Source organism: Parasteatoda tepidariorum, chromosome 7 (assembly GCF_043381705.1).
Source record: "Parasteatoda tepidariorum isolate YZ-2023 chromosome 7, CAS_Ptep_4.0, whole genome shotgun sequence".
Classification (NCBI taxonomy): Eukaryota; Metazoa; Arthropoda; class Arachnida; order Araneae; family Theridiidae; genus Parasteatoda; species Parasteatoda tepidariorum.
The window spans coordinates 28,685,555-28,708,075 of record NC_092210.1 but is presented as its reverse complement, the minus strand read 5'-3'; the positions used below and the strand labels follow the sequence as shown (position 1 = coordinate 28,708,075).

The window sequence follows — 22,521 nt, the reverse complement described above, 5'->3', positions numbered from 1 at the left end:
ATATATATATATATCTATAAGCCCTACAGGGACAAATGCGCCCCTCTTCATGTCATATGCTAGTTTCGTTGCTTCCATTCTCCGGGAAACGCCTTGTATATACTTTTAGCAAAAGTTGCTAGTTGAAATTTATACTCATAAGTGGATATTATTGATCGCGTTGATAATCAATCAAGAAATTTTTTAAGCTTTTTTTCTATCGGAATCTTGTGATTATTAACGTTGCAACAATTTAATTAATTATGTAATTAATTATACTCACCCATAGGAGTGGCAATCCCGTATCCCTTGGAATCTAATAATCCTCCAACTTGAGTGAGATTACAGTCTCTTTGTACACTATAGTCCAAAATAGTTGATTCCATTAAAAATGCATAATTTCCTTCCAAAACACGTTTTACGCCTTCTTCATAAGAACTTACAAAAACTGAGGGGCGATTTTCCATAAACCTCCACATTTTTTGGTATGTTTCAATTTTTGAATCCTTTAAAACACAAACGTTATTAGAAATAAATAACAATTAACTATATCTATAATTTATCTATACACTATTTGAAATTAATAAATATTATACATAATAATCTATATAATATATAAAATAATTATAGTAAAAATCCGTGATGTATAATATATAAAATAATTACAGTATCTGAAAATAACAAATAATATTACTCTGTGGTTCAGATTTCCACGCAAGCATGAGACTTAGTAATGTGAGGGAAATTGCAGTAAAATTTATTTAAAAAAGTAATAAAGTAAAACGTTCTCAAGAAGAAATTAAGCATTAAATAACAGTGATAAAATTTAAAACAATCAATAGGAAAGGAAAAATGTTGATAAGAAGTATTTCGGCTGCTGAGGAAAAAAGTAAAAGTATCAATTTCTAAGTACGTACAGATTATAATATTTCTAAAATTTAAAGAAGAGTGATTACAATGAATATTTAGCATATTATAATAAACCACTTTACTTAAAAATTTGTACAAATTTATAAGCCAGTTAAGTTGTTGAAAATAGAGATAATTAGTTGAGAGCAATAAATTCTATTAAATGCTTAGCCTAATACTGATATCTGACGAATGCCCACAACCTTCATGTAAGCTTTAGCATCCATTTTGAGTTTACCTTATAACTTAAACATAGCTAACTACAAAAGTGAAGTGTAATTTAATTTCCAACTTTCCAAAACCAGCTCAGTAAAATATGATAATCAACTGTGAAAGTCATTTAAAATCATTAAAAAAAAGGAATAGCATATAGACTATACTTTCCAATTGGTAATAAGCATTTAAATTTGTTTTTAACTATTTTCAGTTTTATTCTATTTTAATTAAAATCCTGAAAAACTTAAAATTTAAGTACAAAAAGGTAACTATACTGATTCTAAGCAATATATAAATTTGCATGTTTTCCAATTTTTGACTTAAGATTATTCTTCTATAGCCTTTAACGTAACCGAATCAATGATTCCAAATGGTTCTATAATTTCATGGTTTTCACACGATTATAATACTATTCTTTCCTAATTACTGGATCAAGAGAATATTTCTGCTGGTTTGAATACTCGTTTTTGATTTAGGTCTGTGAAGCTTGGTTATGTGATGAATTCGAAGCAAACAGCAAATATCACTTTACAAAATGCAAAATACATAGAACGCTGTGTTTGATCGTACCTGTGTTGCACTCTATGAAAACCAACAAAATTTTCAGTTTGTGTTATTGCAATCATAAGATCACATCATAGTGAAGCAAAAGCATATTTCTTGGTCATTTTAAAGTACAGTAAAAACTGGAAATTAAAAACCCTTTGCGCCTTTTTACTTTAAATTTGAAAACACAACACAAAGACGACAACTCGTTTTTTTTAAAGAAAAGACTTATACAGTGTATGTTAATATGAATAAAAAAAATCTAGAGAATAACAACAATTTTTCAAATGCATGGACTGTATAACAGTATGTGGATGTTAACGTTCAAATACATATTTAATACTTATGAAAAGTTGTCATCTTTCATTTAAACATACATACTATTAGAATAATTTTTGTTTTATAAGAATTATTTCATATTTCTTTCTAAGATTAGTTTCCGGTTTAACAAGATTGCTCATTTATTAAATTTTTTAATAAAACGCATGTATAATCTATATAAAAATAATAGAACAGTAATAGAATAAAGATCTTTTATCACTAATTATTTATATACAAAATCAAATCGTAGTGGGTGTTTTAAATGCATAACATGGAGAAAAATATTCCAGTAAACTTATCGTACTGCATTGTGATGACATTTGTGGTTAAAAAAAAACAACATGGTTCTGGTATTAAAAATCAAAATATAGAGAATTTAAACCATTTAATTGGTAATTTTTCCATTCATATGGATACGGTTTACTGGAAATTCTGGTTTTCAAAATTATAGTCCTGATTACAACACATTTATTAAAAAAATACAAAACTAAAGGGAAAATACAACCAAATAAATGGTTTTTATTTCATGCTATGATTTATCATGATAAAATTACCCGATTTTAGCACATTTAGCAGATTTTCTTTTCATACCATATTTCGGAACCATATATTTTTATGTAAAAGTATACCAAAATCCTACCAAACGTTTCTGTTTTCCCATACAGCCAGAAACACGGTAAATTTTACAATATTCTGGTAGTTTTAACCATACATTTTTTCTCAGTGAATTATTTTTTCTTTAATAAGGATAAATTACAACCGGATAAAAATTTTTATGCTAATTTGACTAAAAACTTATATCCAGTAAATCCTATTTTTCCTTCTAGATTTTTAATGATAGCAAATTAGACTTGGTTCTTAAGCAGTAAATATTCATTAAAAATCTTTCAACAATTCTGTCTTCATAGAGAAAGAAAGCAATGATTTACCTTTCTCTGCTCAAAAGATAAAGCTGTTACAACATAAAATGTCAATGTTTCTCCAGACGTTACTTTATAAAAAAAAGGAAGGAAAATTGAAGTACGAGACATGAAAAATCACATATTTGGAAGTCTTAGATATAAAAAAAACATAAGTTTCGTAACTAAATTTAATTAAATTTGAATGAAACATTTCATGTGTGAATATTTTTATAAGGCTTTCAGACGAAACAAGACAAGCATTTCACTATTGAATCAAATAATAATTCAGAGAAAAAATTTTAATTTTTATTTTATTTTCTGTGACGCCATAGTTTACTAAAATAAATTTTGATATAATAAATATTACAGTTTTCATAAAAGAAAAGGATATTTTAAAGCAATTAAATTCTCCCGGGGTGTTAACGTTTATATTTCTCGTTATTATTTTTCAGAGTTAGACATTATTTTTTTTTTTACTTTTCATTAAATTATTACATTTTATTACATTTGTTAAACTTTACAGATATCATTTATCTAAAGATTTAATTGATGTTATGTTTTAGAAAAACCCTTTTCTATTATACGGTCATGATAATATACAAAAATTATAGATTTACGCCAGTTTATTTGTGTTCTTTATTGAAATACCGCTATTTAAGAAACCGAATAGAATATCTAGATATTGGTAATTATAATTGCTCGATTAACGATTATGATTGAAAAAATCAAAGATTACTGCCTGAAGGACAAGGCTTGAAACAATATTTCGTAGATAAAGTGGTTCGCCATAATTGCCTTCTGAATTTAATTTGACATTTACGATTTTATTAATAACTTTAACTGAATAACTAATATTTCTTTAGTCTCTACAAATGAAGAGTATATTAATCGAATGTTTGGTTTATCGAAATGAATTCTTGTTTTGAACTCATTTTAAGGAATGACTTTCAAACATACATTTATTATTATAATTCAATAAACAATTATCAAGAATTTCAAATGGCAAAGAACAATTTGTAGTTTTTGAGCAAGATTCAGTAAAGGTCATACCATGAACAAAAACTTACTTTTCGTTATAATTTCAAGGGCAAGATAGGCATAATATGTTTGTTTTTTTAATAAGCAAAAAAATCTTTTCTAAATAATTGTATACTGGCGCTTCGATGCTAAAGGGAAAATTAGGAATTATTATTTTACTCATGTGAATGTATTGAATAAAAATATTTTTATGTATTTACATTTGGTATTAAAATAATTCAGGCGTAAAAAATAATTACGAAATATTTTTCGAAAGATATTACAATTCCATGCGTCATGCGTGGAAGAAAATTGTCATATCACCCATCTTTTAATATGCTAATTTTTTGCCTGATTTATTTCAGGCAAAAATTCTACTAAGTTGATACAAAAACATTTATTTCAACTATTTCAATGCATTTGGTGCTAAGAATATTGATAGCTAGCCTACAGATATATAAATTTATCTCGTTTAAAAAATAATTAAAGTGCTGATGAATATATGTCTATTTTATATGATAAAATATGAAATTTGGGTACGAAAATACGTACATGCAAAAACCAAAATTTTCAAATTTGAGTTTAATATAAATTTAAAATTTTTATTCTCTTAGATACCTCAAAATACTTTACTTTTGTTTGTACTCCAATTATTTACAAAGTTAGAGTTGTTTTTGTGCAATGTGATTACAGTGGATAGACAAAGTCTTTAATTGCGTTAATCTCAAATCAGATTTTTTCACATTTTACCCTACCTTAAGCACGTTATCTCATGTTATTTTTTAAATAATTGTCTTCAATTTTTCATGAGTTTTTAGGATTATGGCACACATGTTTTGAACTAAAGACGAAGAGAAAAAAGTAAATTTCTTTTTGTATGTAGGTGTTTTCTTAAAGACAAGCGTGGAAAATTTAATTGGCTTTTTTAGCTACATTGATCCTTAATTATGTAACTCCTATGATCCCTAACTATGTAGTATATGCACTTTCCTCCCAGTAGTATATGCACTTTCGTTTAAGATAATAATTCAAAACATAGTTGATATCCATTTAGGAATTCTCAAAGAATTTTTTTGTTTTAGGTGAAAGAAATTTATTTACTGTGTTCAGCGTATATGCAAAAAAATGCCTTATTTTTTACCTAAAAATGGCTATATAAAATGAAAATAAGAATAATGATATTTTTTTCGCTAGTTTTATGAATTTTTGCACATAATAAAGTAAACAGATTAGTTTTTTCTAAATTTTACAGTAATATCTTTATAAACATGGTCGAAATTAGTCGGATACCTTAATAAATAATATTAATAATAATATAATAACTATAATTAATATATTTATTAAGATATCCCATTAATATAATTTAATGCAACTAATTATAATTAATAATGATTGTTTTATAAAGCCGAATAAGAAATGTCTGTTTCGTATTTCTTAAAATAAAATTATCGGTTATAATTGTAAGATTTATTTAATATTCTTACCCGAAAGAATGTCATCGTAGACCCACCTTCTAAGGTACCATAGGCAATTTTGTTTTGTTCTGCTAAGTCTTCTACACTTTCTATAGGAGTTATCATCCTTTCTACTGTAAGAAATGCTGCTAAGTTTGCGGTGTAGGACGAAATCATAATAAGTGTAAAAAACCACCACATGGCGCCGATGATTCTCGTGGACGTCGCCTTTGGGTTGAGGTCGCAGCCCTGGTGCATCAGGGTAACGATGGTGAACCAGAAACTGTTCGCTAAACTGAACTGGTTCTCCATGACGTCACTGTCACTTACACAAGGATGAGGATTTTGCCATTCATAGGGGCTGAAACGTGCCACGATGAACATGCAGCAGCTAACTAGCGCATACGCAGCCAGAACGTAAAGCCAAATGTCTACGGCAAGTGGACTCATGAATGAGAAGAGACGAGATGGCATACTTTTGGGAAGTTTAAAAAGAATTCCAATACCTAAGTTCATGAATGGTTTCGTAAAATCAATCACACTTTCTCTGGCATAATTAATTGTCATTGGCGCCATGGCAAGATCAGCATTCTGGAAAGAAAACAAAGAAAAAAACTGAGTATTGCAAATATGAGTCTGAAATATTTTACAAGACTTTTTTTATCTAGAGATCGAAGAGATCCATGAATCAATAATCTTTTTCACTAATTTCCTCTTTTCTTTATTATAATGAGCTGTGCATTCGTTTCCGAATCCAGTGAACATTATAAAGTCAAAGCATCGTGTCCATTACTTTGTAACTGTAATTAGCGGTGCTTTGATGATGTGGATGAATCGTAGCCGGGGGGAAAATGTCTTTATAAATTCTGGAGCATTCATTGATTACTCTAGTGATATCGCTCAGAAGTGATGGAAAAGAAACTGCTTAATCTTTAGATTAAGTTGCATTGATTAAGAATTGGTTGGACCATCTTTAGATTGCCCAATGGTTGGGTTTCTTTAGTAATCAAAAAGAATTCAATTGGTCCATCAGTCTGGCAGCTTGAAAAGAACCTTAGTAAACCTTTCTGCCTAAAATAGACTTATGTTATTAAACAGAGAATGGTAAAATAAATTGTTTACCAACGACCATGATAGGGCATGTTGTCTTATAGGTAATGAAATATCAGCGCATGCATTGTAGGTCAGAAGCAGGATAGTAGAGGCGGTGCTATGATTTAAGGAGTGTTCGAACTGGAGCCAGCAGTAGTGCCATCATTTATTATGTCAACATAATTTTGAATTTTCACCCTTATACAAAACCAGTCTTCTCAAACAGAAAACGAAGCTACACGAATCTTCTATTCCTGGGTTTGGAGTCTAGTTGGTGCTAAAGAACGTTTCTCTTGCACTTCCTCTACGCTGGTGACTATGAATAATGGACACGGAACTTTATCTCCATTTAACAGATGGTACCATGCCACTAGTCCCCCTCGGTCTTTCGTTTGCTTTGATTCGATAAAAAAAATCACCTGGTTCTTAAATAATGTAAGGGCCAGAACTAAAGACAATTTTCACGATCATAACATTGGTTTACTGTAGTAACCGTATATTTTTAAGGGAAGAAATGCACGAGCAAAATTGTACTTTTAGGATAACTTTACAGACATGAATATACTTCTTTTTTTTCTTTTTTTTGCCATTAGTAACTGGTAATTTCCTGGCCATTAGTAACTTTGTGTCTGTCATTGATCGTAATGTTGCGGAGAAACATGTATTTCAGAGTGAAGATTTCAAAATTTTTATTCCGGGTTAATATTTTCGCCCATGATGATGGTTTCTCTGAAAGTGGCTGAAGTTTTGGTCCGTGATAAAATTAGCTCTGTATTAAGGATGCAATATTATTCCTATTCCGCTCAAAGCTTCAATTGAAATTTAAGCCTTATAGTTAAATGAAAAGTGGTTAAAACTTTCTCTGGTGATAAATTCTCTTTGGCAATATAAATTCTTTTTGTAGCGGGCGGAACAAGATTAAACCACATGTTATCATCAAACACTAAGCTCAAATACTATACGATCAAGTACTATCAAGTACAAGTTAAGTGCTATAATTCGTCAGAAAATGGATAAAATTTTAATTGCAAAATTCATCTGTCACATACATAAAAGCAAACCAATAAAATAGTAGTAATATTGCAAGCATCTAAGATTAATTATGGAGAACAAACGAGATATTATTCTAGATGTTTCAGAAAAACAATTTTAAAAACAACTGATTATTTTCTTCTCCTGAATTTAAATATGTTACTTTTGAAAACTGTACTTACTTTGTCGATTATTTCTCTAACTAATCCATTCCATTCACCTGTCGTGGTGTTTTCAGCGCCAAACTTCTTGTCTGGAACTATATACAGCTCATAGCTGAATCCAATGAGATCAGCAATTGTTTTCAGTAAGTCTATACAAAATCCTTCAAATCTATCATTTCCTGTTTGGTTCTTATCCTTTTTCATCATTACATAGGGTGTGGACTGAAATATGAAAAAGAAGGAATTAGACGTAATGAATCCCTGTAGTGAATGCATGAAGAAAGACATTGTATAAAAGAAGTAAATTTAGCAGATTTTTCTAATTTTAAAATATCAATAAATTTGTTGTTGCATTGTTTGTATTATTTCATTAAATAAAGAATATCTACTTTGGAATAAAGTCTTCTCTTTAGTCATGTGTACGTACTGAAAACAATTAATTTTTTATTTAAAATGTTGCAAATTATTAAACAAAAAAATTTTTCAAGACAATTTACGAAAATGGAATTAAAAAAAATTTATAGAAATCAACTAATTGCAAGGAAATTACTAAATTGTACGAAAATTAATAAAGAAACCCAGTTGCAAGAAACAACAAATGACTTTACTAATGAATGGATCTTCACGTTCTGAGACTCAATCTTGAAGGCTTGAGGTCACCTCAAACACGCTAATTAATAAAATCAGACGATATTTTAAGTTATGAAATCAGACACAAAAACCTACTTTCGCTGAATAAACATACCTTTTTTGACGGATTTGGATTTCTGACCCCCAAAATATAGGGGGTAGTCGCAATCATGGAAACATGGTCCCAATAGTTTGGTCAGGAAAGTGTTCCAAAGTTTGAACCTCTTAATGGTAATTTTACTTTTTGCGTATTTCATTATATCTCAAAAACTTATTAAGGTAATTGAAAATTTTTTGAACACGATTATAAAATTTGTTTATCCAAATATAGTACAATGCAAAAAATAATTTTTAGTAAATATTTATCTTTTTTTTATTATTTTATTTAACAATGGTCGAAAAAATGTGAATTGTAAGGTGTAAAATCTTTTACATTATTTTAAAGACTATAATTTTACATAGAAAAATGCAAAATTTGAGCAAATTCGATTGAATAGTTCCTAAAAAATTGAATTTAAAAAAATGAGATATTTTAAATTCGATTTCTTAGGAACTATTCGACTGATCTTGCTCAAAATATGAATTTTGCCATGTAAAATTATATTTTTTAAAATAACTCGAAAATTTGTATGCATTCAACATTTTTTGAACCAATAATAAATTAAATAATAAAAACATTAGATATTTACTAAAATTATTTTTCTGCATGGAATTAAATAAAAAAAAATTCTAATTGATCCATTTTTTTGCGCAATGTACAAATATTTTATCTTTATGAAATCATGCTGCACTTCATTTAGTTTTTAATAGGGCAGGGCTTTTACAATTACTTGACAACTGTAAAATATAATACAAGCACTNATTTGTATACATTCAAAATTTTTTGAACCAATAATAAATTAAATAATAAAAACATTAGATATTTACTAAAATTGTTTTTCTGCATGGAGTTAAGTAAAAAAAAATTCTAATTGGTCCATTTTTTTGCGCAATGTACAAATATTTTTTCTTTATGAAATCATGCTGCACTTCATTTAGTTTTTAATAGGGCAGGGCTTTTACAATTACTTGACAACTGTAAAATATAATACAAGTACTAACCTCAATTGTTGTGACCTTTAGAGTAATGTTTGTCGTTCCAAATTCATGAAATACTTTATGATTTGTTATATTTAAATGACCTCCTGTTGTCCACTCTCCAACCTAAAAAGTAAAAAAAGAACTGCATTTTCAATGTGATTGTGATGCAGGTATTGTATACGATTGAAACAAATTGCTTTAGCTATTAACAAAATAATAATGCTTTAAAATTATATCAGCAGTATTGTATAGTAAAAAAACTCTCAACTGGAACACTACAAAAATTTTAAATACGATTCAAAATAAATATTCTTATTAAGCTCACTCAAATGAGATTTTCAAGTGATTGCTTCTGGAGCATTCATTGATTANTTAAGTTCAAGTCAAATTCAAGTTTAGTTCAGTTTTAGTTAGTTTTCAAAATAATTTTTTTATTAGTCTCATTCAAAAGATAAATATTTATTTTGGAGGAATTATGGAAAGTTCAGAAAGTTTAAACGATCCGAAACTTCTTTGATTGTTAAAAAATACTGCAATTTTAAAACTATTGTCAAATTTACTTGCTTTAATTTCTAATAATCCTAAAACTGTATTAAATCTAACAAATTTATCAAACAATTTAAACGGCTACGCAGGCTTCAAAAGATTTTTTTTTTAAATCACTAAAGCTAACTTATCTAGTAAGAAAAATGAATGACACTTTTGGCAAATGGGAATCACAAACTAATTTTTTGAAAAAATAATGATAAAATGAATTAACAACTCTTTTAAAAAATTAATAACTCAAATTAAAGTGCAATATAATAATCGTAACGTCTGTACACATGTTATAACATTGTTAATTTAATATGGTTTCCTTGAGTTTTCTCTCTTAAAAAAATCATCCTCACGATGTAATTTTAGAAACTCTGCCAAACGCAAATAGTATGATAATATAGTAGTAATAAATAGTATCAAAGTGACGGTTACTTACAATGTTACAATCATGACGTCATTAAACATGATATAACAGTCTAAATCTAATGCGCTGTCCTTGAGTTTCCTTTCTTGGTAATATTTTCTCCTAAAATTGTAATTGTGCCAAACACCTCAGCATTACATGAAAGTGATGGTTACTTACGATGTTATGCTCATGACGCATGTTATAAAAGTTTAAATTTAATAAGTCTTTTTTGGGTTTCCCTTCATGATGATAAATCAAACTTGCAATGCTATGGAAGAAACTGTCAAGATAGAAAATAAAATAATGCAGTTTTTTCGGTCCCGAAAAATATTTCTAGTTTTTCTTACAATTGTTGATTTTGATTTTGTTCCAATAGAGTGCGGTTTAGTTATGGTGAATATTAGCGAGATTTAGCTATTTTACGTTGCCCTATTTACACATGCGGCAGCGCGGTTATTTAAAAATAATCTCAATTCTCTATAGAGCTAGTGCAAAATATACGCACTAATTTTGCAGGATGTATATAGGTGGAAGTGCTGTATCAAACCTTGGAAATAATATGATATATATTAATATTTTTAGAGAAGAAGAGAAAGAAGTGAACTAGAGTTTTTTATAAAATACGGAAGATGGGTTATGATTTCGAAAACAAAAAAAAATTGCTATTTAATATATTATACTGAATCAAATTTCAAAGTTTAGTGGGAATCATGCGTATAATATTAAAATATTCTGCTTAGTTAAAAAATTATGAATTATTTAAAATATTAAACTAAAAATTTTACATATTTTATGTAATAAAAAATATATTATAAGTACTGGGCATTTTTGTCGCATTAACTTTGTAACTTTTTAGGAAAAATAAAATAGTGCTATTACAATATTAGGACATTTTATTTTAATTAAAAAAATTACCTTTTCTAAACTTGTTTCTCTCAATTTTAGCAAATCAAATTTGACACTACTTCTACGTCCTTCCTTAAATTGTACTTTGCCAGTCAAACCTAAAAATTCTACCTACAAAATGCAATTAGTTAGCAGCATATTTAATTAAAATTTTAAGGATGATAAATAATTAATAGTTATCATTCAATCATTTAAAGTATGAATGATAGTTTTATGTTTTAGCTATAATTTTTTGTCAAATATAATAATTGCAAGATAAATTATTTTTTTGAAAATAGGATTATTATGTTAATTTCAAATGGAGTGTGATAAAATAGCTTAAAAGGTCAATAAATACCACAGAGATATATGAGTACTCAATTTAATACCATCTCCAAACTATCCCATTTAACACCCATTACTGTAGAATTTGATGCTGAATCATTATAAATTAAACACAGTCGCGTTGATAATCTGCCTTGTAAAATTATTGTAATGTCCCATGTCTTTATCATTGTATTTCCTACATTGTTTATCAGAATAGGGAGATATGATTGTGTTTGTCATGTATTTGGTGCTTATGAATTTGCTGACTATCTATCATTCACATTTTCAACTAATTATTTCATAATGTATATATATATATATATATGCAAAATCTTCANTCTTGCAATTTGTTTTAAAGTAGCACTAGCAGAGCCTAAAATGGACTTTAACAATTCATAATCATATTTAGTTAAATTCATAAAATTCATGATTAACATAATCATATTTAATTAAATAAGAAATTTATTTTTTAACAATTATCGAAATTTCTTTCAGATTTTCTTATCATCTAGATTTTCTTGTTTTGAATTATCGAAATTGCTTAATTTAAAATTATTTATTTTTTAAGAAAGGAAATACTAATATTAATTTAATTATAATCTTTTAACATTTAACTAAATTGGTTAAATTATGTCTTAAAAGTGTGATGAAAGAAAAGTCAAGTTTAGACGTGCGAAAATTATTTATTTTTCAGTCAAAGCGTGAAGTTTATTCATAGAATTCCTGTGAAACAAATTTAAAGTTGGTGATTTTTAGCATTTTGTGTGTTTGTGTAGTCTCTCCCCCTGAGTTTCTTTTACCAGAAGAATTTGAGAACTCACCGCGTGACGTTTTCAATTTCGTGTCATGGTGATGAGTTGTTTTTCTGCTGAGGAAATGGTTTTGGGGCTATCTGTTTATCATTTTTAGTGTAGAAATAACTAATGCTTAGCTCTCAGAAGTCCCTGCCTAACGTATAAATGCTACAGATACAGCTGGAAAATTTTCTCTAAGGGAGTTAATTTATACTTTGCTATTTTTTATCAAAGTTGTGAGTTAATACTTTGCTATTTTTTATCAGTACTTAACTTGTTTATTATAAGCTTTTTACTGAGCTTATCTAGGATATATTTTATAATCCAACGTAAGAATTCGTCCATTTCATTTTCGTAACGAATGAATATGCACTCTTAGTCTAAAGTTTAAAAGCATAGTTTTAAATTAATTGGTCTTATAAGACTTAGATTGATCTATACTGTAAAAAATACCGCGATCAAATTACATAATTAAGTTGCAGAATATTTGGGTGAATCATCCTTGAAATCCTTTTTTCTGTACAATATTAAAACGTAATATTCGCAGTAATATTTATTTAATTAGAGCATACTTATATTATTTAGTATATTTACCGGCATATTGAGTGTTGGTATTTTTTACCATAATTTGATTCGAAATCTTTCATTGTGTAATGAAGAGCGTTTAAGTATCTAAAAAAAATTTTAAAGTTCATAAAATATATTTTTAAATAAATTATTTTGCGTTAACAACTACTTTTCTTTATGTACGATATCCTGAAACAGATGTAAGAAAACTATACCGAGTTTATATAATTGAATAAACTGCTCCCATCGGTCCAAGGAATTTCTTCTTCACAAGAAACATTTGCTGGTCGTAGATCTGTTCCTTGCTGTAGAGAATGGAGACCTTTAGCAAAAGCATAAACTGAATCAAACATGAGAGCAGGTTCAACCTAGGATAACGCAATACTCAAATTATATTTAATTGAAATAATTTTAGTAGTTTCTTAAACATGTTTGAATCAGGATATTATTTAAAAACGCTAACAATTTAAATACATTGTAACAAAAAGCTTATATTAGTAAATTGTGTGAAGTTAATTGTGAGAAGTTGTGGAATTAGGTCAAATAACATTCTTCTTTTCAGAGGTAAGTCCAAAAAATGGGATGTTGTTTATTTAATGAAAAGTGTAAATTTTCATGGTTTAAGTGATCTTCAAATAATAAGTTGTTAAATGAATTTTTTTTATTGGAAGTTAGATAAAAAAAATTATTTTCCAAGTCTCTTCTTTTTTTTATTTGTGTTTACTAATTTATTTAATTTATTTTAGAAAATATGTTCCCTGAATACAAGGGAATGATCCCTTGTCAGATGTTAATGCGATAAATAAATGCTCTTTCCTCCATTTACACCACTAACTCGTTTCTTCACTCGATTTTCTGTAATATTTTTAATATTATAAAAGATAATGTGAAAAAAGAAACAATCCGTGTGATGTTATTATTGGCATTATATATTTCCCATCTTATAAATTTCCTTTATTTAATAAATAGACAATTACTTATTATCATCCTTTATCCCGTTAAAATTAAACAAAGCAACCAAATAATTTTCATCCCATATCTAAAGAGCGGCAAAAATATATTCCTATTCTTTTTTTAACAATAAATGTAACGTCTTTTATTATGCAAAATAAGTGTATTAGTAATTATAATCCAATACCACAACCAAGCAAATATCTAAAACTATTTTTATCTTACTTCTTTTTCCACAAAAAATATTTCAGTTACTGAGTGATATTAAATTCTTATGTTTTTTGGTGATTTATTTGCAATGCTGATTATTTAGAACTCAATATTAATAAGGCAAGGTTGGTTTTATTTTTGGCAGTATTATTTCTCGAAAACTCGCCAAGAAAAGATCTCTTCTTATGCTTCTATGCGTCGGTTTAGATTTGCACATACATTTGAGATTCAAAATTTGTAAGGTTTAAGGTGCCCTAGGGCCCCTCAGTCCAAGCGTTACACAAGTTTTAAATATTTAAATAGGAATATCAATTGCACTTTTTTTCTTCCCTTTTTTTCTTGGAATGTTTTCATTTTAAAACTTGGTTTGTGAAACCCTGAAGGGTATCATTTAGAATGGCACCATTGTAAAGAACTTTGCAATATAATTTGGTAATATGGTTGATTTTTGCTCATTTTGACTGTAAATTAAGAAAATGATAATTTTATGACCCATTATCATCATGGCTAAACAATCCTAAAAACTTAGCGAAATAATTAATGCAAAATCAATATATTTCAAATTTAAAGACTTTCATTTAATAATTAAGATATATTTATCAATCATTAGGTACCGACCTTAATTATATTGGACCTATTTAATATATATTGCCCAACTGGTTGAAATTTTTCCATTTCATTTAAGGCTTGCTTCACGGATGATTCCTCGGTATCAGTCATTCGAAAGGCCGTCATATTTACAAAATTATACTTGAAATCTTCCAAGTTGTAAGTCTCTAGATCCTAAAATTGGAATAAAAGAAATAATTTTCGATATTTTATAATTCAATAGCCTTTACATTAAAACAAATGCTAATATTTGAAAATATGTAATGATGTATGAGAGTACTTACAAATGTTGTGAAATGATAATAATATTTATAATCATTCATTTGTACTTGAAGTACCTAAAAGAGAACAGTTTAGATATTATAAGTGATAGAAAATTGAATTAGCATCATAATAAAATGTTAGAGTTGAATGCATAGTTTATAAAAAACAGTCATAAATAAAGCTCTATAAAAAGTGACTAATTTTTCATTTTTACTTTTAATTTTTTTTAAATTTATGCCATAGAAAGTAAATTGAAAAAAATATTCTTTGCAAAAAGTATCTAAAAAAAACATATAAGTTCATCGGCACATTTTCTTTGGGTGTTGACATTTATTACGTAAAATGCTTAAAATTATATGCTAAGATAAAAAAAAAACATTTATTTTTATCAACACATTTTTTTTTCAAGAGTTACCAAAATTAAAAGATTAGAACATAAAATTGATATTTTTTAAATAATAATCTAAAAATATTTGCAACAATTTATGTATGGCACAAAAAAATTCCGAATAAAATGTAAAATAAATTACTTTTTCTTTGCTTTTATTCGATGTCAGTTTGATTAGGAGACCCAGAAAACTTCATAATTTGTTTAAAAATGTTAAAATTTTACAGATGTTAATATTTTATATATTTCAAATGAAAGGATGAAAATTGAAATGCACGTGTGACAAATATTTTCGACAATGGGACAGAAAAAGTGTTCCCTCATATTTTGTTCTTTTTACGTGATTGGAATGCATAAAAAAAGGCATAAGGGAGAGTGGGGTAAGACTGAGTAGTGGAGAGAGACCGGGTACCCCGATTGCGTCGAAATCAATTTCATGTTTTCGCGCTCAAACACTGAATTACACTTTTCAAGTAGAAGGACCTATCATATTGGCATGTTGTGAATTCATTTACGGTGCTCGTGTTGTTAAGTTTGTTTTACTAAGTTAACCTTCAAATGTTTTTTGCTTGTTTTTAAACTTGCCTTATTTATTGGTCATTACAGTTAAAAAAATTTTTTTTTATTCCAGCTTATTATACGTGTACTAAAGATTCATATCCTTAAAAAAATAATGATTTGATCCAATAATAGCACTGTACTGTTTCATTTCAATAACCTCCGTTCTTGGGGTAAGACTGATAGCTATCCAGCCTTGCCACCTTCTTCTTAACGTGTGGCTATGCTGGTCTCACGATAACTGCAGTGCAGCGAAGGAAGAAGATAACTACATCCAAGGTAGATCAACGGATAAAAAAAAGATGAAGCCTTTACAAAATTTATTCAGAACCCATTTCTCAAAGCACATTAGACATTACTTTCTTTTTTTGTAGAATTTCTGAAGACTATTTAAACGAAATTGTAGCTTTTATAAGGATATAAAGAAACGCTCGACAATTTTATTAAAAAAAATCTAATTTATAAACACTATATTTTTGTCGGATTCTCAGCCATCCTGGGCTCTAGGTCAATTGTTCCTCTCCTCCCTAGAGTACAGCCTTGACTACATCACGTACAAACTATACACATAATTTTCTTAAATTTATTTATAAAATAGAAATTTTTGCTACTTTTTCACTGAAATAGTATTTCGAAATTTTCCATAAAGTCAACATATGTACTCGTTAATATTGAACTAGTGGGGTAAGACTAGGTGATTTGGCTTTTTCTAGGAAAAATAATATTTGTTACAAAAAGTATTACATCTATGACTTTTAGGAATGATACACAACTAAGCAATGAATATTTTTTATTAAATCAGACAGTTTCTGGATCGAACATTTTAGATCCAGCAAGCCTTCGAATCTTAACTACCTGGTCTTTCCCCTCTATTACATAGATATACCTTTATCATGTACTGACTTTATATGTTCTTATAATAATATGGTAAATAGTCATTTGTTTAGCAATTTTTCCTATCTTTGGAAAAATCTGAAATGTTTTCTGGTTTGGACAACATTTTATTCGGCATAAGAAGAATCCCCTGACTTTAATTTCGAAAATTTCACAGGATTTCCCATCATTTGTAGTATGCAGATTATGAATCTGTGGATCTAGACATTTAATTACGAAAAGGTTTTGATGAACATCATAAATGTAGGGTTAAAGTTTGAATGTCTCAAGGATATATTTACGAAGTATTGAAAATAGTAGTAAAAAAGAGGAGGAAATAAAAGTAGATCTATGCAATTGCAAAATAGTTTCCTTTAAACCTTAATTATGCACAATGGTATTTATTCTCTTTGATTAAAAAGGCCATTAAAAGCATATCGTCAATAAATTATTTATCGATTTTTTTGAAAAAAAATAAATAAAACAAAGAGTGGATAAAAATGTATTGTCTGACAAACGCATGTAGAAGAATAGCTAATGACTGAAACTTACTGCTTGCAGTAGATGAGGCAAGTTTTGCGGACGAGTGTCTATTACCAAGCTAAATATTCCTCTTCTTCTAATATCTTTTAAGGTATCTCTAAATGTATGTACACTAGCTTTCCGAAAAATCAATTGCAAATCCCTAGGTACAGGAGGACGTATGAGTTCTTGTAGGCTTATCAGAGCTGAAATTAAATAAGAATAAATTTCTTGTGATTTTCCTTTAATTGAAAAAACACCAAAATAGCAACAAATAATAAAGAATTTTGTCAAAAATAAGTAACATTTTAATGTTTTATGGGCATTTCTCTAAATGATAAGTAATAATATTTTAAGAAGTTATCATTAAGAAGATTATTTTATAACACTTCTTTAATAACACTTCATTGTTATTACACTTCATCAATAAAACATAACAGAGATTAATAAATTTTATTAAGTAACACACTGTAAAAAATGGATACTCAAAATTCACGACGCTTATGTTCCGAGCTAACATTTTGTTAAAGTGGCGAAATAATTAGCATCACTTATTCGAGGAAACATATTTCGTCAAAAATAAGAAAATACTTCATCATTATAGCTTCCATCGTCTAATCCTTATTTCAGTTTGATCATTTTAGTTAACTCTCTCCCTCAGTGCACTATGATGAGGTTCCAAGTTGAGGAAACATTGTCGTCATATATTTGAGAGTTCGCGTTTCGTCCCAAATCCCTTGATGTGAAGAAATAATTATAAAAATTAACAAAATACAACTCAAGGATTGCTGAATCGTCAAGAGTGATAGTGTTATTTTTGAGAGTACATATATACTAAATTTTAATTTTGCTTTGACGTCTAAATGACGTCGATGCTTTTTTAAAAAAAAAAGTTAAAAAATTTCAATGTTTCATAATTTTTTTGTTGCTGTAAGTAGGCAATTTTTGTGTAGATATGGTACGACAGTGAGATTTCATTAAGTTTTATGCATTTAAAGTTCATTGAATAGAGGTTTTGAAATGGGTAAAATAATCATTAAATTATAATAACTTAGATTGCTTCATATAGTAAATGTTAGTAGAAACTTGATAAATTTGTGCTGTATAATAATTAACTTATTTATATCGATTATGTGTTCATTACATCAATCTGATTAACCGTAGTAAATGTAAATTAAAATAAGTACTAAAATCTTCATATAGTTGCAGTTAGTGGAAATTTTATAAATGTAAGAAATTTGTGTTGTATGATAATTAATTTATTAATATTAGTTATGTGTTCATTACATCAATCTGATTAACCATAGTAAATGTAAATTAAGATATGCATTGAAATTTTTATATGGTTGCAGATAGTGAAAATTTAATAAATTTAATAAATTTGTGTGTCGTAATAATTGACTTATTTACATTAATTATGTGTTTATTACATCAAACTACTTAAGTATATAGTAAATGTAAACAAAAATAAGTATTGAAAGACTTTACTTGTTGCTTTAAGTTCCAAATACTCTGTCAATAGTTTTGGATAAAATTACGGTACCGTAAAATCTATTTTTATTGGAACAAGCTACGCAAAAAAAATATGATAATTTTTTTTACGTAGCAAAAAATATGGTAATTTTAACAGTAATAATTACAGTAAAATCTACGAATTACTCTAATTAAATAAACGTTTCTGTAAAAAATTATGATGTGATATTTCACGTTAAAAAAGAATTTTGTTGTAAGAATGTATTTTAAGGATGATGCACTTAAAGTTCGGGTACTTCATACCGTAATTTAATCCGCAATTTTTTATAGAGCAAATTGGAACTGAACAAGAATTATTATTTTTGTTTTCTTTTTTATAAATATTTGAGTACACAGTTGAAATTTTCTGTATGGGATACTAGGTTAATATATTAAAAAATAAATAAATCTAAGTATTTCACAAACCTTATAACGGTTGCTGATATTTCACATAACAAATAAAGTCGAAAATAAAATATAACAGGATTTAAAGATGCATTTACCTTTTATATATATTTTTAAATTTATCAATTTAATTTAAGAACAAATGCGATTATCTCCCAATTTTCTAACTGGTAATGTATTATTTACGAAAGAAATTACCAAATCTTTCTCAATAGCAATTACACAAATGAAGTTGTCTTGTGTTTATCCTGTAAACGAATTTCATTAAGTGTTCCGCGCTTCAATACGATTCGCCGATTACATTACTTTAGACATTTGTTCAATGAGTTAATTAAGGGATTTGCTGAGTTTTACTGTGCTCAACGTTTGCAATTATAATTTGTGTCAAATTAACATTTTCTGTGATACTCATTTCCTTATTTACTTTTCACTTATTGTTTTACTAAAATGAAGAAGAAAATACTTATTAGTGAAAAATATCCTTTCATTATACTTTCTTCAGAAATAAGTATTTGTGTAGCAAATTAATTAATAAAACTATCAAAAAATTTAGTAAACAGGAGAAATTGTTATTTTTAAATACTAGTACAAGGTAAATAAGGAGAAATGCAATAAGAGTAGAGAGAGAATTAATCATGGTGTATTAGTTTTTTTCTTCTTTTTTTTTGTTGCTGAAACTCGATTTGAGTACTTTCTCTTTTTTAATTTCATGTGAAAACGTAGTTATGTTTTAAATTTTGAAACTCTGTCTTAGTTACCTTTCATTCAGTTGCCTTGGCGTATTCATTTAATCTACTTCTTTACATAAACCGCTTAAACTTGACGGCTCTTACGCAAAATTCACAAAATTGCACTTAAAATTCTACTTAAAGTTCAGAGTAGAGTGTGCAGAAGTGTACAGAAAATGGTTTCTGACGAAGCCATTTTCTGGCATATGCTTCGAGAAATCATTTCAAAGTGATAAAATAACTATCGACTCTTCTTTGAGGAAATTGGAAATGAATTTCCTCAAAATTAAAGAACATTTCGTCATTCTATTTTTTTTCAAAAAAGAAAAAAAAAACTTCTAGCCCCTAATGTACACTTCCTGTATACTCCTACAGTGGGCTATGTATAGGTGGATTACTGTCTCCCAGATAAAACTAAGGATAGATAGAACAGAGAGATAAGTTACACACATATCCGAAACGGGATTCGAGCCGGAGATCTTCCTAATATACTTGGTGTAACTCTTTTACCCTTGACTCCTTGACCCATAACTCATTTACAGTTTTATTTCCAAAAGTGTACAGACCGACTTGCTTCGATCGTCCGGTCTTCCTTCCAGTTTCGTCATTCTGGTTAACAATTTCCCACAATCCACTGCGATGTGGCTCATTTTAGTATTTTATTTGGGAATTAACGTTTCATCACAAATCGCGTGATTTCAAGAAGAAATGAATCTCCAAATTATCAAAATACAACTCAATGAAGTTAAAGTTTTATTTCTGGAAGTCTATGCTTGATTTTAATAAAGTAGTTTAAAGAAAAATAACTTTTTTTCCAAAAGATATTAAAATGCAGATTTGTAAGATGGATTTAAATACCAGATCTTCTGAAAGAACCTCCTTTAATATATGCTATAAAAATTTTGTTGAAAAAATTGCTAAAAAGAATGTCGCAAATTAATTATTAAAAGTGAAAAAAGCAAGAAAAGACTTTCGAAGTTAAATAAATCAGCACAAAGAAAAGCGAGAATGAAAATATTAAAATCAGTTTAATTTCCGAAAAGAGCAAAAATTAATATAAAAGGTATTAAAAATACGCATGTGTTTCAACGAGTAATAAAGCTGGATTTTTCTTTTAAATCCTGTGCATCTTTATTGGTTCAATAGATAAAGATAAAATTTTCGTCTTTCTTTTCTTATACATGATTTTATGGCCCTTAATGTGTATGCATTTAGTAGTTCCTTTTCGATGTGGATTTTAAAAATACTTATTAAGAGAGGTTTTTGTGTAATTCCCTGCATGCAAAACAACCCGACAAAAAACTAAATGACTAACATAGACATAATTGAGGTTTATACGAAAACCTTAAATACGACCAAAATCAAATACTCTCCCACGTCGAGTTTGTCACAGATCTTTCCTTGGGACATTATTCTTCGGATGCGGTTGGACAAAACAGAATGACAAATAGCACACTAAACTATTGTCGATATATTTCTCAAGTGGACAGTTGTTACACTTACACATATCCTCTTCGTATACAATGGCCACTTTTGTCCAATTCAAGTAATGAATGAGATCTCGGATGGCCAAACCAACTATCCTCGGGCTAGGATGAAGATTGATGGAGAATTCCTTCATCTCGGGTTCCATATCGACACGTGATTCTATGTGAGGAATGTCCAGGGCATCGCACAGGGACTGAACGTGACTTCCCAGAAGAGCGTCTTGGGGACCGAAGATTGCACTTACTCCAGAACTCACTTGGAGGCAGGCTAGACAGAAAAAAAGCCATCTGTTACTACATCATGAAAAATCTAAGTGTCCAAATAGACGTATTGATTTTTTACTCCGTATGTTTTGTTCTAGGTAAAAAAATTCTGATTAAAATCTAAATATAGATTAAAATTAATATTTTTTTAATATTAAATGTATTCAAACTAATGAACATTAATATTAATAAGCTTTTAAATTAATATACGCCATTAAGGCCTCCATAAATATCGTAAAAAAAGATCCTGAACTTTTTGGTGGCAGGGTGAGCAGAAAAAAACAAATGCATCATATTTTCTTATGTTCTAGGTACAAAATGTTACCAAAGCGCATTTCCGAGTTTTTAGAGTGCCCATACAGAGTCAAAAAATGGTACATTTTACAATATTCTGGTAGTTTCGACCATTTTTTTCCCTCACATTATATCTTACGTCAAAAGTATTTAAACCCTATAAATATCAAAATATATTTATAATTAAAAGCGCCAGTAATTGTAATCCTGATTCTACTTCAGGGTACATAAAACAAAATTAGAATCATTCTGAATGTAACCGTTTTAAATAAGTAATTTTAAAGAAATCCCTACTGTGTATAGGATTTAGGATTTATTCCCAGTTCTGGCTTGAAAAGTGAATTTCAAAACCGGTGAGTACAAGCTTGTCAGGGAAGTAAGGCAATGTTCGCCACTTAACCACCCTCATAGTGTTGACAAGGGATTCTAATTAACAATTGGTTGATGAGAAAGTGATTTTTTTAATGATATTGAAAATCAATGAATGGAATTTCGATTAAGGAAAATAAAACGATCAATTTAGCAATTTTCTTGGTGAAATAGTTGCTTTGGTTATAACTAGGATTGGGCGATGTAAAGATTTCAATATCGTGATGCA

The 22,521-nt window shown here is 28.2% G+C and overlaps 1 protein-coding gene across 2 annotated transcripts in view; it reads right to left on the bottom strand.

Annotated features, from left to right (window-relative positions):
- The window catches only part of LOC107451709 (glutamate receptor ionotropic, kainate 2), a 66,863-nt gene that overhangs the window by 5,131 nt on the left and 39,211 nt on the right, over positions 1-22,521 (bottom strand). For both annotated transcript variants that reach the window (XM_016067887.3, XM_016067888.3), the window contains exons 3-12: positions 21,382-21,633; positions 17,264-17,439; positions 14,913-14,966; positions 14,638-14,802; positions 13,074-13,226; positions 11,201-11,302; positions 9,364-9,465; positions 7,651-7,854; positions 5,375-5,935; positions 263-485 (exon numbers count right to left, since the gene is read on the bottom strand). In XM_016067887.3, coding sequence (XP_015923373.1) covers positions 263-485; positions 5,375-5,935; positions 7,651-7,854; positions 9,364-9,465; positions 11,201-11,302; positions 13,074-13,226; positions 14,638-14,802; positions 14,913-14,966; positions 17,264-17,439; positions 21,382-21,633 — 1,992 coding nt within the window. The remainder of the gene's footprint in view (positions 1-262; positions 486-5,374; positions 5,936-7,650; positions 7,855-9,363; positions 9,466-11,200; positions 11,303-13,073; positions 13,227-14,637; positions 14,803-14,912; positions 14,967-17,263; positions 17,440-21,381; positions 21,634-22,521) is intronic.